This window comes from Lissotriton vulgaris, chromosome 9 (genome assembly GCF_964263255.1).
Source record: "Lissotriton vulgaris chromosome 9, aLisVul1.2, whole genome shotgun sequence".
Classification (NCBI taxonomy): Eukaryota; Metazoa; Chordata; class Amphibia; order Caudata; family Salamandridae; genus Lissotriton; species Lissotriton vulgaris.
In genome coordinates this window covers 192,637,758-192,658,411 of record NC_141697.1, presented here as the reverse complement: position 1 = coordinate 192,658,411, position 20,654 = coordinate 192,637,758, and the positions used below count along the sequence as shown (strand labels likewise).

Sequence of the window (20,654 nt, the reverse complement as noted above, 5' to 3'; positions counted from 1 at the left end):
CCTAGGTTCGGGCAGGCCCAGAAGAGCAGCGACTCCGAGGTGATCAGCGTCCTTCCTGGGAGCGGCCGCTAGATGAGGCGGGAGAAGAGCGAGCGCTTCCGCGCATGCCCGGTGGGGTAGTGCAACGCCTGAGGAGAGACGCCGAGGGAGCGCTTCAGGTTCGTTCGTGAACCCCTGTGCAGCGGGCGCCGATCCCTCGTGGTGAAGAGAGGGAAAGACGGCCAAGGTGTGTTGCTTCGTTGTGCCTTCCCCGCTCGAGTGTCACGGAGAGGAGCGGACACGAGCAGGGAAGGGAGAGTTGGGATCCCTACCGATCCATCGCCCAGCCCCCAGCAAAGCGCCGGTTCGGCGGAGAAAAGGGAGAGAGAGGCAAAAGCCGGCAGGCGCCCTAAGGCAGCGGTGACGCGTGGGGACTGGGACAACATCGTCCCCACGCTAAAGTAAGGAGTAGGGAAGAGGGGCCACTAGAGATTCTGAGAACTGGGGACCGCTTAATGCTAGTGAAAACTCTTAGCTGTGGAGAGGAGGAATAAGAGTTCATTATAGGAACCAAGGTTGATTAAAGCTGAGAGCTAGCTTGGTACCCCAGGGTAATTACAGAATTGGATACAGAGTAGTGATGCTATGGTTTATTGAGAATTACTACTGAAGCAGGCTAATATCTCTAAAAAAGGCACACTGAAACTGTAATGATATGTACATGCCAGGTCTGTGATGTAAATGTGTAACCTGTATAGAGAATAGTACTGACTGTGAAGTCTAATTGGAAAAGTAATTTTGTGAGATTGATAACAGTTTCTTACAAAGGAAATGAACCCATGAATTAGCGTTCCTAGAGTGGGAAAATGCTGAAATTGATGTAACACAGGTATATTATTGCTCAACTAATTGTAAACCCATTTTGCATGAGAAGAGTCATATTATTTTTATAAAAGGTAACGGTATTTTTCCAAACATTGGTGTTGTGTCTTTTGTTTTAGTGGTTCATCACTGAGTTACTGTGAGTGAGACTTGTAAGCACTTAACCAACGCCTTGAGTTTAGTTGTAGCCACTACTGTGCCAAGCTACCTTATGTAGACTTGGGAATACTAGGTCCAACATAATTGGTGTTTCAGCGGTGGGATCACGGATTTGTGCTTACACTCACTTAATAGTAACGCAGTGCCAACCACGAGACCTCACCTGGAGTTTTCTCCCTGCTGCCCTCCTAATCTAAATTTTGCTTTTTCTAAATTAACTACTGGTGGTGGGTGGAGGTTGACCCCAGGTCACTTTGTGGATTTCTCCTGTGTAGAAGTTTATACTCCAAATAGAAATGGAGATAAATGTGGAAGAGCTGGAAAATTATACCGTGACCCAATTGAAGGAATGGTGTCAGCAGCAGGGGGTGTTTTTTAAGAAAGGCGCCAGGAAGGTTGAGCTGCTGACCAGTATCCGGGCATGGGTGGAGGCTCATTCCGGGGAGGAAGTAGATCCTGAGGGGAGTGACAGGGACACTGTCCTGGAGACCGCAACACTGTACCAGGCGGGAGGGGGGAACCTTTTAACAGGCCCTAGGACACCTTCCAGAGTGGGCAGTAGTGTCTCAGAGAGGGGTTTGACCGACGCCGAGTTAGAGGATAGGAGGGAGGACAGGAGGATGAGAATAGAACTAGTCAGGATGGACATGGAAAGGGAGGACAAGAGGTTGGCGCATGAGCGGACCATCAAAGAGATGGATTTACAAGCCCTCAACCTAAGGACCCCCAAATCAGAGAATGGTGGCAGCGATATCCAAATCAACATCAGGGAACCCAGACCTTACCTACCAAAAGATATTATGGCATGCTATGTACCCAGTGATGACATTGCCAAATGGCTAGCCGCCTACGAGGTCTCACTGAGGGCCCATGGAATCTTGGAAGTCCACTGGGGGGGTGGGTTATATAAATACATGCCCCCCACTGGCAGGGATACTCTGTTGGCCCTAGATCAAAGTGAACAGACCTACTACCCGGCTATGAAGTCAGCGCTGCTAAGGAAGTTTGGGTTGACCCCTGAGAAGTATAGGCAAAAGTTCCGGGGCAGCCACAAGCTAGGCACGCAGAACTGGGTAGACTTTTTGGATTACTCCAGGAAGGCCCTGGAGGGTTGGGTGAGAGGCAGCGAGGTAGGGGACTATGAGGGACTATATGACCTCATACTCAAGGAACACCTACTCGAGAAATGTCTTCCCGAACTACGACAGCATCTGGTGGACAGCAAGCTGACCAGCCACAGGAAGCTTGCTGAGGAGGCGGACATCTGGGTTAGTACCCGGGTGTCGACTAAGGGGACTGGAGGGGATTCCCAGAAGCATGGACAGGGCGCCCCCCAGAAGAAAGAGGGAGGGGATAATAAGAGGGAGTTCTCAAAAGGGCCACAAAATACTTCGCAAGGAAGGGGCAGAGGATTCATCCCTAAGAGTAACCCCCCTCGCAATCCTACCCCTGGCCAAAGCCAGTAGCCAAGGGTTGTTCATTGTTTTGAGTGTGGTGGTGTGGGACACTATAAAGGAGATGTGAGATGCCCAAAAAGACCACCCCCTCCCACTGGAGGAAAAACCCCGGGAATAACTAGTGTAGTGCTCGGGGAGGAGATGCCTTTGGTTAATGGAGGGGAGCGGGCGGGTGTCACTTTAGTGTCCCTGGGAGATAAGGAGATGGTTCCAAAGACCCAACTGCCCTCTAATACTACTAAGTATGAGCAGTGGGTCACCATCAATGGCCGTAGATGGGAGGCTCTGAGAGATACAGGAGCCAGCATGACTATGGTAAGGAGTCAGCTGGTGTCTCCAGAGCAGGTCATCCCAGATGTACTCCATCCCGCCGTAATGGCTGACGGCAGATTGGGCCACTACCCTGTGGCTGAGGTTCCCTTTGAGTGGGGAGGGGTTGCAGGTCCACTTCGAGTTGCCGTAAGCCCTGCCGTGCCTGTTGACTGCCTGTTAGGGAATGATATGGAGCACAATGCTTGGAGGAGGGTGGAGTACCAGACTCACTCTGAGATGCTGGGACCCCCTGACTGGACTTGTGTCAGCACAAGGTCCGCGACTGCCCGAAGGGGGAGTTCACTTACGCTGGAGCCTGGAACAATGGTCCAGCCGGCTGCCAGAGAGGAGAAGGACAGGAGGCCGGAGGACCCTGCCTCGACATCTCCACCTTGTGAGACAGATGGGCCACCTGCGGAGGTGGATCTGGAGACCACAGGGGAGAATGTTGCTTCCCTGGAAAACCTACCCATCCCTACTGAATGGCGTGTGGAGGGAGGTCCTTCCAGGGAAGAGTTCTGCAAAGCTCAGGAAGAGTGTCCTACTCTCGAGGGGCTGCGGCAACAGGCCAAAGCCCAGGCAGCAGGAAACATTGTAGGGAGCTACCGGATTTACTGGGAGGATGGACTCCTCTACAGTGAGCCCAAGGCACCTGGCCATGGTTCATCCAGGGCCTTGGTGGTCCCTCAATGCTTTAGAGCCTTTCTACTAGAACTGGCTCATGAGATACCATTGGCAGGACACCTAGGGCAGGACAAGACCTTTGCCCGGCTTGTCCCCCACTTCTACTGGCCTCGAATGAAAGTGGCGTCCGATACATATTGTCGGACGTGTGTGTCTTGCCAAGCCAGTGGGAAAACAGGGGTGAAGCTAAAAGCTCCCCTGGAACCACTACCTGTCGTTAGCACCCCCTTTGAGAGGGTGGGCATCGACATTGTAGGGCCATTGGATCCACCAACTTCAGCTGGTCACCGGTTCATACTGGTTTTGGTGGATCATGCCACACGGTATCCAGAGGCAATACCTCTGAGGACCATCACTGCACCTGCAGTGGCAAGGGCCCTGATGGGGATCTTCACCCGAGTGGGTTTCCCCAAGGAGGTTGTGTCCGACAGGGGGACTAACTTCCTTTCAGCGTACATGCGGGCTATGTGGAAGGAGTGCGGTGTTACCTATCGGTTTACCACTCCTTATCACCCACAAACCAATGGTCTTGTGGAAAGGTTTAACAAAACCTTGAAAGGTATGATACGGAGTCTACCTGAGAGCCTGCGGAGGAAATGGGACGTCCTCCTACCCTGTCTCTTGTTTTCCTACAGGGAAGTGCCACAGAAGGGAGTGGGCTTCAGCCCCTTCGAACTTTTGTACGGGCACCCTGTACGGGGACCTCTCAGCCTGGTGAAAGACGGATGGGAACGGACTCCCAGGAAGCTTCCCCAGGACGTGGTGAGCTACATGCTGGCCTTCCGGAGTCAAATGGCTAAGTTGTGGAAGCAAGCTTCAGACAACTTGGAGGCCAGCCAAGCAGTTATGAAAGAGTGGTATGACCACAACGCTCACCCAGTGGAACTGGAGCCTGGACAGAAAGTGTGGGTAATGGAACCTGGAGAGCTAAATGCCCTCCAGGACCGTTGGACAGGCCCCTTTGAGGTTTTGGAGAAAAAGGGGAAGTCCACCTATTTGGTGGATCTCAAGACCCCGAGGCAGCCCCACAGGGTGCTGCATGCCAATCGCCTCAAGCCACATCATGAGAGGCCCGAGGTTGTCTTAATGATGGTAACCGATGGAGCAGAGGAAGAAGAAAGTGAACCTCTCCCTGATCTTCTCTCGTCCCAAGAAAAGGATGGGTCGGTGGAGGGAGTAATTCTCTCGCCATCCCTGACTCCTGAACAGCAGAGTGATTGCCGCTAGATCCTGGAGCAATTTTCTTCTCTGTTCTCCCTTGTCCCAGGTAGGACCCACCTGTGTACCCATGACGTGGACACAGGAGACAGCCCACCTGTGAAGTCTAAAATCTACCGGCTGTCGGACAAGGTGAAGGCCAGCATCAAAAGTGAAGTCGCCAAGATGCTGGAGCTAGGAGTGATTGAACCTTCTGGTAGCCCTTGGTCTAGCCCGGTGGTTTTGGTACCAAAAGCTGCCCCACCAGGCACCACACCTGAATTGAGATTCTGTGTGGACTACCGAGGCTTGAATTCAGTAACCAAAACTGATGCACATCCCATCCCACGGGCGGATGAGCTTATTGACCGGCTGGGAGCTGCTCAATACTTAAGTACCTTTGACCTAACTTCAGGGTACTGGCAGATTTCCCTTACCGAGGAGGCGAAGGAAAGGTCAGCCTTCTCTACACCTCAGGGACACTACCAATTTCGTGTGATGCCCTTTGGGCTCAAGAATGCCCCTGCCACTTTTCAGCGGCTGGTGAACAGGGTCCTTTCTGGAATGGAAGCTTTTTCTGCTGCTTACCTGGACGACATTGCTGTCTTCAGTAGCAGCTGGGAGGACCATTTGCAGCACCTGCAAGCTGTTCTTCATGCCCTGCAACAGGCTGGCTTGACAATCAAGGCCAGCAAGTGTCAGATCGGACAGGGGTCGGTGGTGTACCTAGGTCACTTGGTGGGCAGAGGGACGGTGCAGCCCCTCCAGGCAAAGATTGAGGCTATCATCGCCTGGGAGCCCCCCAAGACTCAAACAGAGGTCCGAGCCTTCCTGGGCCTCACTGGATACTACCGTCGCTTCGTGAAGGGGTATGGCACCATTGTGGCGCCCCTCACTGAACTTACTTCCAAGAAACAACCCCGACAGGTAGTCTGGACGGAGGCTTGCCAGCGAGCCTTCATGACCTTGAAGCAAGCATTGTGTTCCGCTCCCATTCTCAAGGCCCCTGATTTTGCTAGAGAATTCATTGTCCAAACAGATGCGTCAGAACATGGCATTGGGGCAGTGTTATCGCAGCTAAATGATGAGGGCTTGGATCAACCCGTGGTCTTCCTGTCTAGGAGACTACTCCCCAGGGAAAGGAGGTGGAGTACAATTGAGAGAGAAGCATTTGCGGTGGTTTGGGCTCTGAAGAAGCTGCGGCCATACTTGTTTGGCTCGCACTTCCTAGTTCAGACTGACCATCGCCCCCTTCGTTGGCTGATGCAAATGAAGGGGGAGAATCCCAAGTTGCTGAGGTGGTCCATCTCCCTACAGGGAATGGACTTTAGGGTGGAACACCGACCTGGGACGGACCATGCCAATGCAGACGGTCTATCCAGGTATTTCCGCCTTAGTGATGAGGACTCCCAAGGGGTTGGGTAGTTCTCCCCACTTTCAGCTGGGGGGGACGCGTGTTAGACCTGTCTGCTTCTGGGGATACTCTAACCATTATTATTTATTTTTGTCCCCCTTAGCCTCCCAGAATTTTTATTTTTATTTTTACATATGTCCATCAGGATTTTTCAGTGCTGTCAGGGGGCTAGGTGTTCCTTGGCTATGACGCCATTTTTCCCTCATAACTTGTGAGGCCTAGTCAGGGCCCTTGAAAATCTAGGGATCTCCAGAAACCTAAAATGGTGTCCACCAACTGTCATAACGGACACTACTGGAGGACAGGCCCATAGGCTAACATTAGGGAACTTTCTAGAATCAACTAGAGACTTCTGCAGGTCTCAGGCCACCTTATATAAGGCCAGTGACCAGCAGCCATTTTGTGCTGACCCAAGAGTGGAGGAGTGAGGCAGTGGTGAGAGGAGGTGGACGCACTGAGAGCAGCTAGTTTGTCTTGGAGGCAGACAGTCACTTCAGAGGGACGTTCCCCCTTCAGCCTCTGACCAATCCCTCCCCATACATCAATTGCTGAGAAGAAAAGCTACCTGAGTGTGAAGGAAGACCCTTCTTAACCTGTACCCCAGTGGAAGCTGACAGGACACTCTCACTGAAGTTCACCCTAACTTCCCATGCCCAGCGCTGCACCTACCAGCGTGAAAGAGCAGCTGTGTACTCCGTGACGTGGCTGGAGTCCCTTGTCGTGCCCTGGTGAGGTCGGGGGACTGTGGAGCTTTACATGTCCTGAGGAGCGAGGGCGCTGCGTGAGCACATCCTTCCTGTGAAGCCGGTGAGGGAAGTGACTGGGGAAGAGCAGCGGCGCTGCTCCGATCGGCTGTGGGACCCCGGGGGCACCGGCCGCGTTAATTGAAGAAGAAAGCGCTTCCGCGCATGTCCCCCGCGAGATCACTACTGTGGAGGCAGGAGGGGCCTAGGTTCGGGCAGGCCCAGAAGAGCAGCGACTCCGAGTTGATCAGCGTCCTTCCTGGGAGCGGCCGCTAGAGGAGGCGGGAGAAGAGCGAGCGCTTCCGCGCATGCCCGGTGGGGTAGTGCAACGCCTGAGGAGAGACGCCGAGGGAGCGCTTCAGGTTCGTTCGTGAACCCCTGTGCAGCGGGCGCCGATCCCTCGTGGTGAAGAGAGGGAAAGACGGCCAAGGTGTGTTGCTTCGTTGTGCCTTCCCCGCTCGAGTGTCACGGAGAGGAGCGGACACGAGCAGGGAAGGGAGAGTTGGGATCCCTACCGATCCATCGCCCAGCCCCCAGCAAAGCGCCGGTTCGGCGGAGAAAAGGGAGAGAGAGGCAAAAGCCGGCAGGCGCCCTAAGGCAGCGGTGACGCGTGGGGACTGGGACAACATCGTCCCCACGCTAAAGTAAGGAGTAGGGAAGAGGGGCCACTAGAGATTCTGAGAACTGGGGACCGCTTAATGCTAGTGAAAACTCTTAGCTGTGGAGAGGAGGAATAAGAGTTCATTATAGGAACCAAGGTTGATTAAAGCTGAGAGCTAGCTTGGTACCCCAGGGTAATTACAGAATTGGATACAGAGTAGTGATGCTATGGTTTATTGAGAATTACTACTGAAGCAGGCTAATATCTCTAAAAAAGGCACACTGAAACTGTAATGATATGTACATGCCAGGTCTGTGATGTAAATGTGTAACCTGTATAGAGAATAGTACTGACTGTGAAGTCTAATTGGAAAAGTAATTTTGTGAGATTGATAACAGTTTCTTACAAAGGAAATGAACCCATGAATTAGCGTTCCTAGAGTGGGAAAATGCTGAAATTGATGTAACACAGGTATATTATTGCTCAACTAATTGTAAACCCATTTTGCATGAGAAGAGTCATATTATTTTTATAAAAGGTAACGGTATTTTTCCAAACATTGGTGTTGTGTCTTTTGTTTTAGTGGTTCATCACTGAGTTACTGTGAGTGAGACTTGTAAGCACTTAACCAACGCCTTGAGTTTAGTTGTAGCCACTACTGTGCCAAGCTACCTTATGTAGACTTGGGAATACTAGGTCCAACATGTACCATAGCCAAAGACACTAGTAATGTTTGCATCATATTACCATCAGAAACGAGTGAGTAAAACCCTACTAAACATTGAAATAATATTGCACTTTTGACCTTCTCAATAGCGCACAATAACAACATTTTAAGATTTGAATGCTTACAAATGGCACGGCTTTTATAGCCGATTCACTTTAAAGAGTTTGAGTTCTAGTATTCAAAATAGTTTCCTGATCTGGCTTTGGCCAAATTAATGTAAATTGTGCATGTTTACTGGCTACCCCCACCGTGCTACACAGCTAAATTTACTGTAAAATAAAAATGCAAGGAACTTAGATTGGCAGTCCCAAAAACAATTATTTCATGCTGAAAATGGCTTACAGGCGATGCCAACTCCAAGTATTTCTTCCCTGAAGAGGTGGATCATGCTGTTTAGGGACAGCGAATGGTATTCAGGACATTAACTTGCTCTTCCTGTATAATGGTCAAGGACTTCAGGTCTTATCTGTTCTTAGGGTAAATTCAAGCGATCACATCCTGCTGTAATGTGGGAATAACTTTTTGTTCGTGGAACTCGCAACTGAACCAGAGATCTTCTATGCACACCTAGAGCAGTTAATCTTAGATTCGACTCCATTAAAGCCCGATAGGTAAAAATGGGATTGCGGCTTGGCAAGATGTTTATGATATCAACCTATTGACAAAACACCATGAACACCAAAGGACAGGTCACAGGGCATTCAAACCATTGCTCCTGACCAGAAGGACAGTGAGGGTATAAATATCAAGGAACACTGGAGACACAATAAATAAATGACTAACAGAAGAGTATATAAATAAAACTTTCAAAAGAATGATGGAAGTTATGAAGAGCCCTCGCCTTTTGCACGGCCAAGACAAATTATGGGAACTTTGGAGAAATGAGACTCCCGCTATCATCAAGACATATCAATCGCTCATACAGATTGATCTATGTTTGCCTCAACATAATAGGATTGCAGCAACGTGCTCTTCTTAGAGCTTCCAGATGGATCAGAGAAGCCTGAACAACAGCAGAATGTAATGACTCACATGAGGCAGAATTCAGCTAATACACAAAGGTGTCATCCATTCTCCAACATCTGCTCCAGTTGCAGAACAGTCTTATTCTTACAGAAGTCTTCCCTGAAATCCACAGTCTTAGTAAGGCCTACCAGGCTTACGATTCACATCCTGATGCAGAGCAGTCAAGCTTTATGAAATTAAAAAAACTGTGATTGGGCAGGAGCTCGCCTAGCAGAAGTGTTTCTTTTGTTTCACCTTTTCTGAATATCTTACCCTTCCGATTTCTTATTGACTAACTTACAATGACTTTATTCTGGTTTCACTTCATGCAAGGAAAACTAGTCGACTTACAGGAGGGTGGGGGGGGGGTAACATTAGGTTAAAGATGTGTTCGAAGGTCTGATACAGCCTTTGGAACCCAGGGACCTGGGTTCTAACCTCCAACTTGGCACATGATCTAACACTGCATGTAACATTGAAAATATTCATGTTAATCTAAAAAATGAAATAAGTGTGCTGCTGCATAATACACTGGATGCATGTGCTGGTTTTAAGTAGCCTAATCATATCTTACTGTTCTGTGTACAACATTTGATGTTTGAGGTGCTCCTTCTGCAATCATATTCTCAATAAAGTGCACCTTGGACCCAGGTCAGTGTTTTATAAATAAACAAAAAATAATTATGCATTGCATATTATCTTTGATGATTCCTTCAACATCCGTAGAGCTTCAAATACTGTTTCCAGACCAAATGGCGGAAAAAAGAATCTGAAGACGGCAAACACACACAGAGGCTTTGGGGGCGTCCGTCTGATGTCACAGGAGGAGGGACATAGCACGAAATGGCTACAGATTTTTTTTTTTAACAAACTTTATTGAGCCTTTATTCAGGGTGCATTACATCATAATAAACGTTCGTGGCATTTTACTTTTTTCATTGTGGTGTAAAATGACCTATCATTCACTATAAATAAGTGTACATACTTCAATCTTTGTAACCAACATTTCTACAACATTAAACGTACAATGTAGTAAATACGCCTGTGGACTCGTCCATGTTAACGACTAATGTCATTAACGTGTCGTGACAGAAATTTGTATTTTCTCACCCCTAAACTATGTTAACTACCCCCTCCCTCTCCCTCCCCGCTTCCTGGTCCGTCAGTGTGTTATTGTCTATACATTCATACGGTATCATGAGTGTCAACCTATACCTTCAGTGTACTAGGGGCCTTTTCTCATAGTCAACTCTGATTTTCTCTGGTGGTGTGATGAATGACATAGTGGCTCAGGGTAGCGAATCAATAAATGAAAGTGGGATATCCAATTGCGTAAAGTCTTCTAACATAACAGCCTAGTCCATGGAGATGGGACACCTCCGTAAACCCCTTGCCTCCTCTCTCCTAAGTGCGGCGCTTTCAGCGTTACCCCATCTGATTACCTCATCTCTCCATATATGTAGTGGGGGGCTGCTTAGAGATTTCCATCTCACAGTAATTGCCCTGATCACCAGTATAAGCGCTAGGTCTAGAAATCTCAAGTGTACCTTCTGGGCTTTGGTGCGCTTGCGTAGACCCAATAAGCACTCCAATATGTTGTCTGACATTTGAAGGTGTGTGATGTCCCACAGCACATTGCGAATGTGTCCCCAGTAATCCTTGTGACGTGGGCAAGCCATAGCATATGCACAAAACTGGCCTCCTCCTCCCTACATCTTGGACAGTGGCTCTGGGCTTCCGGGAACATGCAGTGTATCCGTTTCGGGGTTAGATATGCTCTATGGAGTACCATATACTGTATAAACTTGAGTTTTGCATTCTGGGAGACACTCTTGGGATGTTCCAGAATGCCCTCCCAGGCCCTATCAGTAATTCCCATATCCATAGTGTCTGCCCATTTCCCACGGAGGTCTGTAAGGCTGATAGAGGCCTGCGTTCGGATGCTGGTATATAGCCATTTAACTAGGTGGCCACCTCTTCCCATGTAATAAAGCAGATGCACCATGTCATGCTGTGGAGGCTCATTACGCTGGGGTGCCCATGTGGTCTTGATGTAATGTACTATCATTGCATGCAGTAGATAAAGGCGATCGGAATCCCAGTGGTCCTTTCAAATGTGCCATGGTCCATAAGCACTCCATCCCCAAAGAAGGAGCCCACCTCCGCTACTCCAGCGGCTTCCCATGCCTGCAACCTAGCCATCGTGAGACCACCGCCCATGACTTGCAGACCCAATAGTGGGATATTGGACACGTAGGGGATCGTATCCGATGTATACGGCAGTGCTTTTTTCCAGCATTGCAGTGCCGTTCGCAGTAGCGGTGGCCCGTCCGATGGCACTTTTGCCCTCGGAAGCAGCATACTATGTAGTGTACCCCTTTCCAGATCCTGCGTATATGTTTATTTCTTGCAAGTTCCTGCCTGCTGTCCAGAAAGACAACCATTGCGATTGGGATGCATAATAATATGCTCGGAAATCAGGGACTCCTAGCCCTCCCCTGTTTGATTTTAGCTGCAATTTCTTGAGACTCACCCTGCGCCTACCACTGCCCCATATAAGTTCTATCAAGTGTGTGTCTAATAAGTGAAATGTAGACTGAGGCACCGCCAGGGGTAAATTAACTAAGAGGTATAATAGGCGGGGCAACATCACCATCTTGGAGATGGCTATCCTCCCTATCACGGACAGTGGCAGGGATATCCAGAAGGAAATACTAGGGCGCAGCGAGGCGATGGCCTTCATCAAGTTGCCTTCTAGTTGGTCCGTACGAGTCCGATAGACGTGGATACCCAGATCCTTAAAGGTATCCTGTGCTACCGGTATCTGATAGGTACACAATTGTATTATTTCTGGAGGAAGACCTTCTTGGGAATAAAAGGCATGGGACTTCCCAACGTTAATAGCCAACCCCGATATAGTCTCGAAGTTGGAGAATATCGTAGGGAGCGGGTTCGCCTCGCCCTCTAGGTCTCGCAAATATATAAGGATGTCGTCCGCATATATTGAGATAAGGGGTGTATCATTCAGCATGGGAATACCCAAAACTTCAGATGACCGCTTCAAGGCTATAGCCAGCGGTTCCACCTCAAGCACAAACAGGAGGGGGGAGAGTGGGCACCTCTGCCTAGTGCCTAGTGTATTGTGTATTCCGTAGATATATACCTCCCGGTACGTGTCCGTGCTGTAGGGTCAGTATAGAGTAGGCGCACCCACCGCAAGAAATCCAGAGGGAGACCAAAACGCGACAGGGCTGTGAACATGTACTCCCATGCTATGGAGTCAAATGCCTGACGTAGATCTAACGCTAGACAGCCCGCCCTGACATATTCGTTGGGAATAGACCTCATTTCATGATGAAGTCTCGTAGTATAAAGTGAAGTGCTACACGCAGGGAGAAACCCGCATTGGTCACTGTGTATTAGAGTGGGGAGAGCCGGGGCAGTCGGTTTGCTAGGGCCTTACTGAGAATTTTGTATTCGGTGGCCAGTAACGATAGTGGCCTATAATTAGACATCTCTGTGACGTCTCGTCCTGGTTTGGGGAGTGCCACCACCCTAACTTGCATCGTGGATTGTGGCAATCTACCAATCTCCCAAGCTGTCTTATATAGTTCCGTTAATTTAGGTGCCAGGACGTCCGAATACGTTGCATAAAAATCTACAGGTAGGCCGTCTAGTCCTGGGGTTTTATTACGTTTAAGGCCCTTTATCGCTGCTTTTACTTCCTATTGGGTAATGGGACCTATAAGGTCTTTTCGCATGGCCTCTGAGATCTTGGGGAACCGCAGGCCGTCGAAGAAGGTCTCTATGAGACCGTTGTCCACGTGCAGTGGTGCCGCATATAGGCATATAGGGTAGTGAGATACTTACAAAATGCGTCATTAATCTCACTTTGAGTGTGAATCAGTCCCCTCTGTGGTGAACGGATGCAGGTAATCAAAGGCGACTCTATGTTATTCCTCAATATGTGTTTCAGTTGCGTATACGCTCGGTAATCCATAAGTCTAAGTATTTCCAGGGTCTCTGCGTGTCTAATAAGAGCCTCTTGGAGAGATTCCGTTTCTCGTCATCTGTTATTGCAGCTGGTTCCAACTCGGTCATCAGTGCCTCCATATCTGTAAGCCTTTTATGCATCTCTTGGCGTGCCCCGATGGTAGCACTAATTGTCGAGCCACGGACCACCACTTTAAACGCATCCCAATCTATGAGATTGGAAGATGCTGTATTCCAGTTGTCTGTAAAGTAATTATTGACGACATCTAGTAAAGTGTTCCCAAAGGGAGCGTCCCCCAGAAATTGTGGCCGTAATTTCCAGGTCGGCACCGGGGTGGGGACCCTGCCCCACGTGAGAGTAGCCGCTAGGGGATTATGATCTGGGAATGTCTTGGCCAAATATGTCGATTGGTATATTTGTGCGACTAATGTGTGTGAACAAAGAAATCTATCAAGCCTGGTGTGAAACTGATGGACTGGGGAGTAAAACGAATATTCCTTACGTGTAGGATGTAACTTTCGCCATACATCTACAAGTCCCCAGCCCTGCATCCAAGTGTTCAGTAGTTCAGCCTGTTTGTGTGCGCTGGCCCCGTTCAATGGAGGGTGGGATCTGTCTAAGTCCATGTCCAGTATCGTGTTGCAGTCTCTCCCCAGGATCCAGGGAATAGTATCCCATCCCACCAGGGCTCTGCCCAGATCAGAGAAAAATTTGTCTTGGTCAAAATTTGGTGCATATATACAGCCAAGGACCACAGGCAGACCATCTAATGTGCCCTTCAGAAGTATATTCCGCCCTTTATCATCCACCCGCCTCTCAATTTCCTCAAATGGGACTCCATGGCGTATCCATATGGTCGTCCCCCCTAGCAAAGGCTGAATAATTAGTGGTAAATATTTGGCCTCCACTTTTTCCGAGTTTTCCCTGCCTCTGCCTCCATCAGGTGTGACTCCTGTAAAAACGCAATCTGTGCCCGTCTCCTAAGAAGGCATGCATGTATTCTATGTCGTTTGGTCACAGCCCCCAGCCCTCGAACATTCCATGTCAATAGGTTGTATGAGCCTAAGCTGGTTCACTACTTGTATTGCTCTCCGTGCAGTACGGAGCCCAAGAGTTTGTACAGACCAGGAAATCCCCATCTCTTACAAAGTAACCGTACACGGCACAGCCAACAAACAATGCTGAGCCAAACTATAAACTGAAACATACGAGAGCCATAGAACAGTGCATGCGCTTCGTGGGGGGTGCGCTTCGCCAACCATATTATCATCTGTATAGGTGTAGAACTCTGACGGCTCTACGCACCAAATGGCTATAGACAACGCCCCTCAAATAAAAAACTGAGAGTGAGAAAAAGAAGACAAACAAGAGGTTTTCGTACTCAACCACTCTATGGCGGAATAATGCACAGCATGTGCATCCAGACAAGGATTCATGCTACAAAGCTTTGTTGCTCATCGCCATTTTGATTCGCTCATCCACTGAGATAAAAAAAAAGTGGACTGAAATAGAAAAAAAATGGCGCAGACAAGATTACAACCAGTTGGTCTAATGGGATCATTCAAGCAGGTTCACAGAAGGAGATATTTGGAAAAATGGTGAAACACTTTGCAAGTGCCAATAAACTACATAGAAACTGATTCTTAGGGAAACAATACCAAAATGTTTACAGCTTCACATAGTTCTAGCACAAAAGCAGAATTGTGCTTTGTGTTTTGCTGGTTGTAGAACTCACTAATGACTTTATAAAAAACTGCTAACTTCTGCGATCCTTACTGTATTACTGATTCATGTGTATTTCTTAGCGTTGCTAGAGTTGTTTTTTGGTTTCAGATTACATCCATTGTAAATCCCTTGCCTGGAAGCTATTCATTTAATATCAGAAAACACGTTTCTATCTGGCCTCGCTCCAGCTCAGTGTCTTGTACATCCTACAAAAGAACAATTTGTGGCCTTTAAGCTGTCTGTCAACATTACAACAGGCAATGCACTAGGGAGTTTGCTGAACAGCCTGCAAATAAAGGTTTTTTCCTTTCAGGAACTGTAGGATATCAATTAATTTAAGTAAGTGGGTTTAATATCAGAGGAAAGACAAATGTTATCTGCTGTTTTTGCATACCTACCGTCAACAAGCTCACCTCACTCAATGTTTACCACAGTCAACACCTGAAACATGTCTTCATGAACTAAGCCATTGTAGGTAAAAGCAGAAAATTAAACAACCCAAACTTCAGAAGAAATATGGATAGGTCTTTCATATGTGTATGGATGAGAGGTTTCTGTTTTACCTAAATTGGAGAGGCCCCACAGGAAGAAAGGGACAGAGTTCAATTCTTACAATCAAACGTTTTTTGCATTTTGTCAGACATAGTGTCAATGTGAATACTGCCACAGAAGATCTGCTTGCACAAAACTAATAATGCAAAAGGAAAACCACTTGAGTTACTTGTTGAAAATGAACCCATGGGGATGAAATCACTCCATATGACTAAATTACTGGAATTACAAAGAACAAATTGATACCAAATTATACTGAAAACTATACGTTTCCATAGCATTAGGTTGCTTTTTTAGGATAATCACCATTACATGCAGCATTACCAGGTTGTCCGCATACATCAGAGTGTTAATGCGACTGCTTGGAAGTGAAAGGAAAACCATTTGGCTGGCCAGGCCAGAAAGACATGTTGAGAAGCAAGGGAGCAAGCATGCAGCTCTGCTTGAAGTAATTCCTCATTGAGATTCAGACTCTGACCTTTCCCGAAAGCTCAGTTGCATTTGTGTCCAGCTAGCACCTTGCAGGAGCCCCAACACATTCGGAAATCTATGAGGCATTTTTTGCAGAATCATAGCTATTCCTGTGGGAGAGACTAGTACTCAGTACAGAAAAATAGCAAAACTGCACCGTAAAGCACTATATTGCAAAAGGTTATTATTACGCTTCATATTATGAGGATTATGATTATTATTATTATCTGATATATTTCTTGAGTTGCAGTCATACCATTTAGGCGAACACCTAAAACGGGCCTATTCAACAACAAGAGAAACCTATAGAAACCTACATCGTTTCGACATTCCACTTACACACAAGTTCACTCGTGAATCTGGCAACAGCGAACGTTTTTCCCAGTATCAATTTATACACAGATAGATATGCCATAGCTAGATTTTATCAATGCCAGTACTAGGTAGACCACTGGGGCATGGAACGTGGTAATGTTAACAGATTCTATGGGTCCTTTATTATCAGTTACATTTGGATAATACCTTAAAGACTTGTCACTTGCAATGCTTGTCTTGTTTTAGTGCCTGCTTTGCTTACAGGCCGCCTTGTAGTGACTGACGCAAACCAATGCCTCACCTGGATACGACCAGAACCCTTTACCACCGGTGACACAGATCATTTTTCGATTGCCTAAGGATGTTACTCCTCTTATTGTTTGCCAGCGCTCATCTTACATAGGTTCTTTTGTTATTCTCAGCCACTGCCTGCATTGATTCTTTGGTGATTTGAATACTGCAGATCCACTTTACAATCCAAAATCTGCTTAAACCCCCTACAGAGTCCATCATGGCGGTCCCTGGCATCCTTCACCTTTTAAGTATTACAGAACACCCTGGTCTCATGCTTGCATGCGTCACCCAGACAATACCTCAGTAATGATCTGTTTAGCACAACAGTTTCAATTTCAACAAAGCACAAGTCAAGTTTAAGTTGACTTTTCAACTTGCTTAGTCTTCTCATGAAGGCTTTGCAATACTCAATCGTATGCTTGCATAATACAAGGAGGGCCTTGCATTTAGTTGGCATGAGCACAGGCACCCCAAACAGGGCCTTAACAAGCTAATGTACGCCTACGCTGGGTGAGACACAACTGAACGGGTAGGGCTCTATGCTAACTTTCATTCCCTCCATGCATTAATGAAATCAAATCTAATTTTTAAGTAAAATATGCAAAAAATCAGGTTTCCCATTTTTTGTGTAGCAACTCTATGCATCAAACCATTTTTTTTTTATCGTACTTGGTGCCTTTCTCCTGACTACCCCAAGCTATACTTTTATAATGAACTCTATAATAAGTTAGCCAGGGAGTTAGCCGTTGTTTTTGCTTACTCCAGTTGGCATGGGTGGTATTTTACAAATCAGAGGCTGTAATACTTTACCTGGAATGGGGCCCACGTAATTTGCCTACACATACTCCTCTCCCAAAGCAAATGCAGGGGGTCTGCGTGTGTTTCAGCACGGGTTAGAATGAAATCAGCATTTCAGTGCAAGGTTCCATAACTAGATAATGTGCATCTACCGTGGAAGTCAGGCAAGTACCTTCATTCTCCTCGAGCTTCCTGACCTGCCGCAGCACGGGCTGCAGGTTCATGTACAGGCGGTGGCTGTTGCTAAGCAGCTGAAGGAGGTGCCGGGAGCGCATGGGGCAACCGGTGTAGTACATGAGCTTCCTGGCTGACGGCAAACCATCGGGCAGAATCTCAAACTTCTTACCCTGCAGGAAAAGGGAGATGAAAACAGACACGCAAACCATCAAGAACCACTGCGAAAAGAGAGGCATCTAACACTAGTAGCAGGAGAAGAGAAGAAACGCTGCAGCGTAGAACAAGCAAATCACTCCAGTATCACCTTGAAACCACCTCAGAGAGCATTCTAACTGAAGAAAATGTAGCACTTCTTTTCCATTCAGCACCCATCTTTCGCACTGAAAGTATATATTTCATACACAAGTCAAATACTGTAAGACTGCACATTTAACCCCCTAATTATTCTCGTCTGTCTAGAGAGCTCAGCCGTTTTTGCTGATTTAGAATGCATTTATTTACAATTTCATATTGCCTCTTTATGTTTTAAATGATGAGAGCAATAATGAAGAAGGTAAGTGGTTTCTTGTTAGTTTGTTAAAAAAAAGTCTAATGCTGCTAGAACATATTAAAAATGTGCTCTGTTAAGTTAACTGCTTAAAAAATTCCTAATACACTTGAGAGTCTACTTTTGAAATAATCCCAGCCATTTCCAAAGATACAGCTCTATATCTTTTTTAGAACCACCAAATGTATGAATTTGAAGGAATGCTGAACTTTCATATGGCATATAAATCCTCACACAAAGAGGTTCAGCTGTTTCTTGTAAGCAGTCTATTTCTGCCACTTTTTGGATAATTTCTAGGAAAGGATTAGCTGTCTGCAGTTGTGCTTGTGGGCTGATAAAACAGGACTGCATTTGCCTCTTACTGTCAAGTTGGGTCATGTTTGAGGGAGCAGTTCCATCAGATCACCTACACTAAGCACCTTCCACAAAGCAAAAGCTTGCAGTGAGTACACTGTTTGGGCACAGACTGGACGAAAGCTGTGCGCAGAGGGTGGGTGCGTTTGCACACCAGCACACACGCTCCTCATGTGTGCACTCACAGGCCAATGAGTAAATAGATAGGCTAATGACACTGTCAAATATAACAGCATGTATATTTTATTGTATTGTAATTTCATTTCTATAGCGCTTACTTCCCCGGACGAAACGTCAAAGCGCTTTTTCGACGAGTAGCATGCTAATCCGGAACCCATAAAGGATTAGTGTTGAAAATTAGTATAGTGAAATATGAAAGTAATTTGAGTGGAGGATATGTTATTCAGTTATTAGGATAGAGAAGGGTAGCGGCAGCATAGAAGAGGGAAAGAGGTTTGCATTTATATAGCGCTTGCTACCCCTGATGGGGTGTTGAAGAGCTTTTTTGGCGAGTAGCACGCTACTCTGGTACATATAAAAAACATTTAAACACTCTGCATAACTTGTGAGATTTGGCTCTGGTTTATTTTCCAAAACTGAAAATAGGCTGAATTGGAAGAGTGAATGGAAATAAACTTTATCACACTGACGGCCCTTGTGGGCCTCAAAAAGTCTCTAAAAGAAAAATGCTTCAGAGGAATTTTCTACAATTCCATGATTTCTAAAATGCATTTTTAAATATGATGGAAAAAATGGAAGTTGTATCCTTTAGAAACACATCATCAGTTTAGAGATGCTCAACAAAGGATCACTAAAAGAAATCCGCTTGAAGCAAAATCAGGACCAAACACAGTGATTTGCAATATCTGAGAAAGAGCTAGCCCTGCCTGAAATATTCAATACAGTCTCTTCACATTTCGTCTCTGGAACAAACAGAATCCTGCATTTTGAACAGTCAGGCTTTGCTCCATATTCAGCAATTCAAACTGTCATATTCCATGCGAGTGCTGACAAGCCGTGCTAAGTGGAATGCGCGTTACGAGAGCAGAATATTCTGTTCGGTTAATAATTTATCCTGCACGCTTAAACAGCTTAAAAATTATCCAATGACATGGCCTTAAGGGCGAGATGTAGAAACGGTGCTAGTGATCTGGCAGCTTTATGTATTTAATTTTCTGTTGATCTCATGCACTTTCTCTGAAGGCTTTAGAGTTAGGCTTCAAAGTGCTGACACGGTCTCTGCTTTTCCAACGTGTACCTGATGACTAAGAGCCTGATTACGACTTTGGTGGTGCTGCGTCGGCTTTGCCCTGGCACAGCTCCGCCAAAGCCGTGCATGGCCCGCCCTCCAGATTACGAATTTAACTAGGGTCCGGCGGGAACTTTTTTTGCCGTTCCCACAGTGGTGGCCTGAAAATGGGCACAGCAATGGGAACGCACAAAGCAGTTCCAGCACGGCATGTGAAGTCCATGCCATGCTGGAACCTGGGGTGCATGCAAACAGGGGGGCACATGTTGTGCCCCTCTGAATGCATCCCCATGGCGGCAGGACAAGGGGGTCCTGTAAGGCCCCCTCTGTTTCCCCACCACCTTCCTTTTCATGGCGGGCTCACTGCCATAAAAAGGCTGGCGGTGGGGAAAATCATAATATGCTGGGTAGACCGCGGCAGTCCCGCCTTGGATATTACAAACCCCTGTAGGATGAGCCACGGAACGGCGTTTCTCTGGTCCGAATGGCCGCCTCGTAATGCCACTGAGAGTCTGGCGGTCAAAAACCTAACAGTTTTCAGCTATCTGTTTAGGGATATGTTTTGCAGAGTTGCAGTTTTGCATATTTACCCTCTCTGAGTCCAGTCAGAGATTTCTTTAGAGGCTCTGCAGTATACAGCATTGTGCTTTACTTCGCCAAAGCGAGGGTGCCACCAATTTCTTTCTTTAAATTGGCAGTGGTGTATGGTGACTACTGCATAAGGCATTTTGAGTTTCCGCTAAAGGTTCCAGGTAAGATGGACTCTTCTGGCATCCCTCCTCTTTACAATCTTATGTTTATGATTTATCAATTTTACAAGTTGTAGGCATCGAATGGGAAAAGCCATTACTAACATTATCGACTTTACAGCCTACATTTCTTCAGTGATCTCAACTTTCACCTGGAAGACCGAAATGACCTCTGTTCCACAGCACTCAAGAGATTGAACAACATTGGACTCACCCAGCTCGACCTAGAACCAACACACAGAGCAAAACACCCAACTTCGCCACAAGCG

The 20,654-nt window shown here is 47.1% G+C and overlaps 1 protein-coding gene across 2 annotated transcripts in view; it reads right to left on the bottom strand.

Moving 5' to 3' along the window:
• The window catches only part of FRMD6 (FERM domain containing 6), a 190,919-nt gene that overhangs the window by 28,364 nt on the left and 141,901 nt on the right, over positions 1-20,654 (bottom strand). For both annotated transcript variants that reach the window (XM_086937322.1, XM_086937323.1), the window contains exon 10: positions 17,482-17,656. In XM_086937322.1, the coding sequence (XP_086793448.1) occupies positions 17,482-17,656 (175 nt within the window). The remainder of the gene's footprint in view (positions 1-17,481; positions 17,657-20,654) is intronic.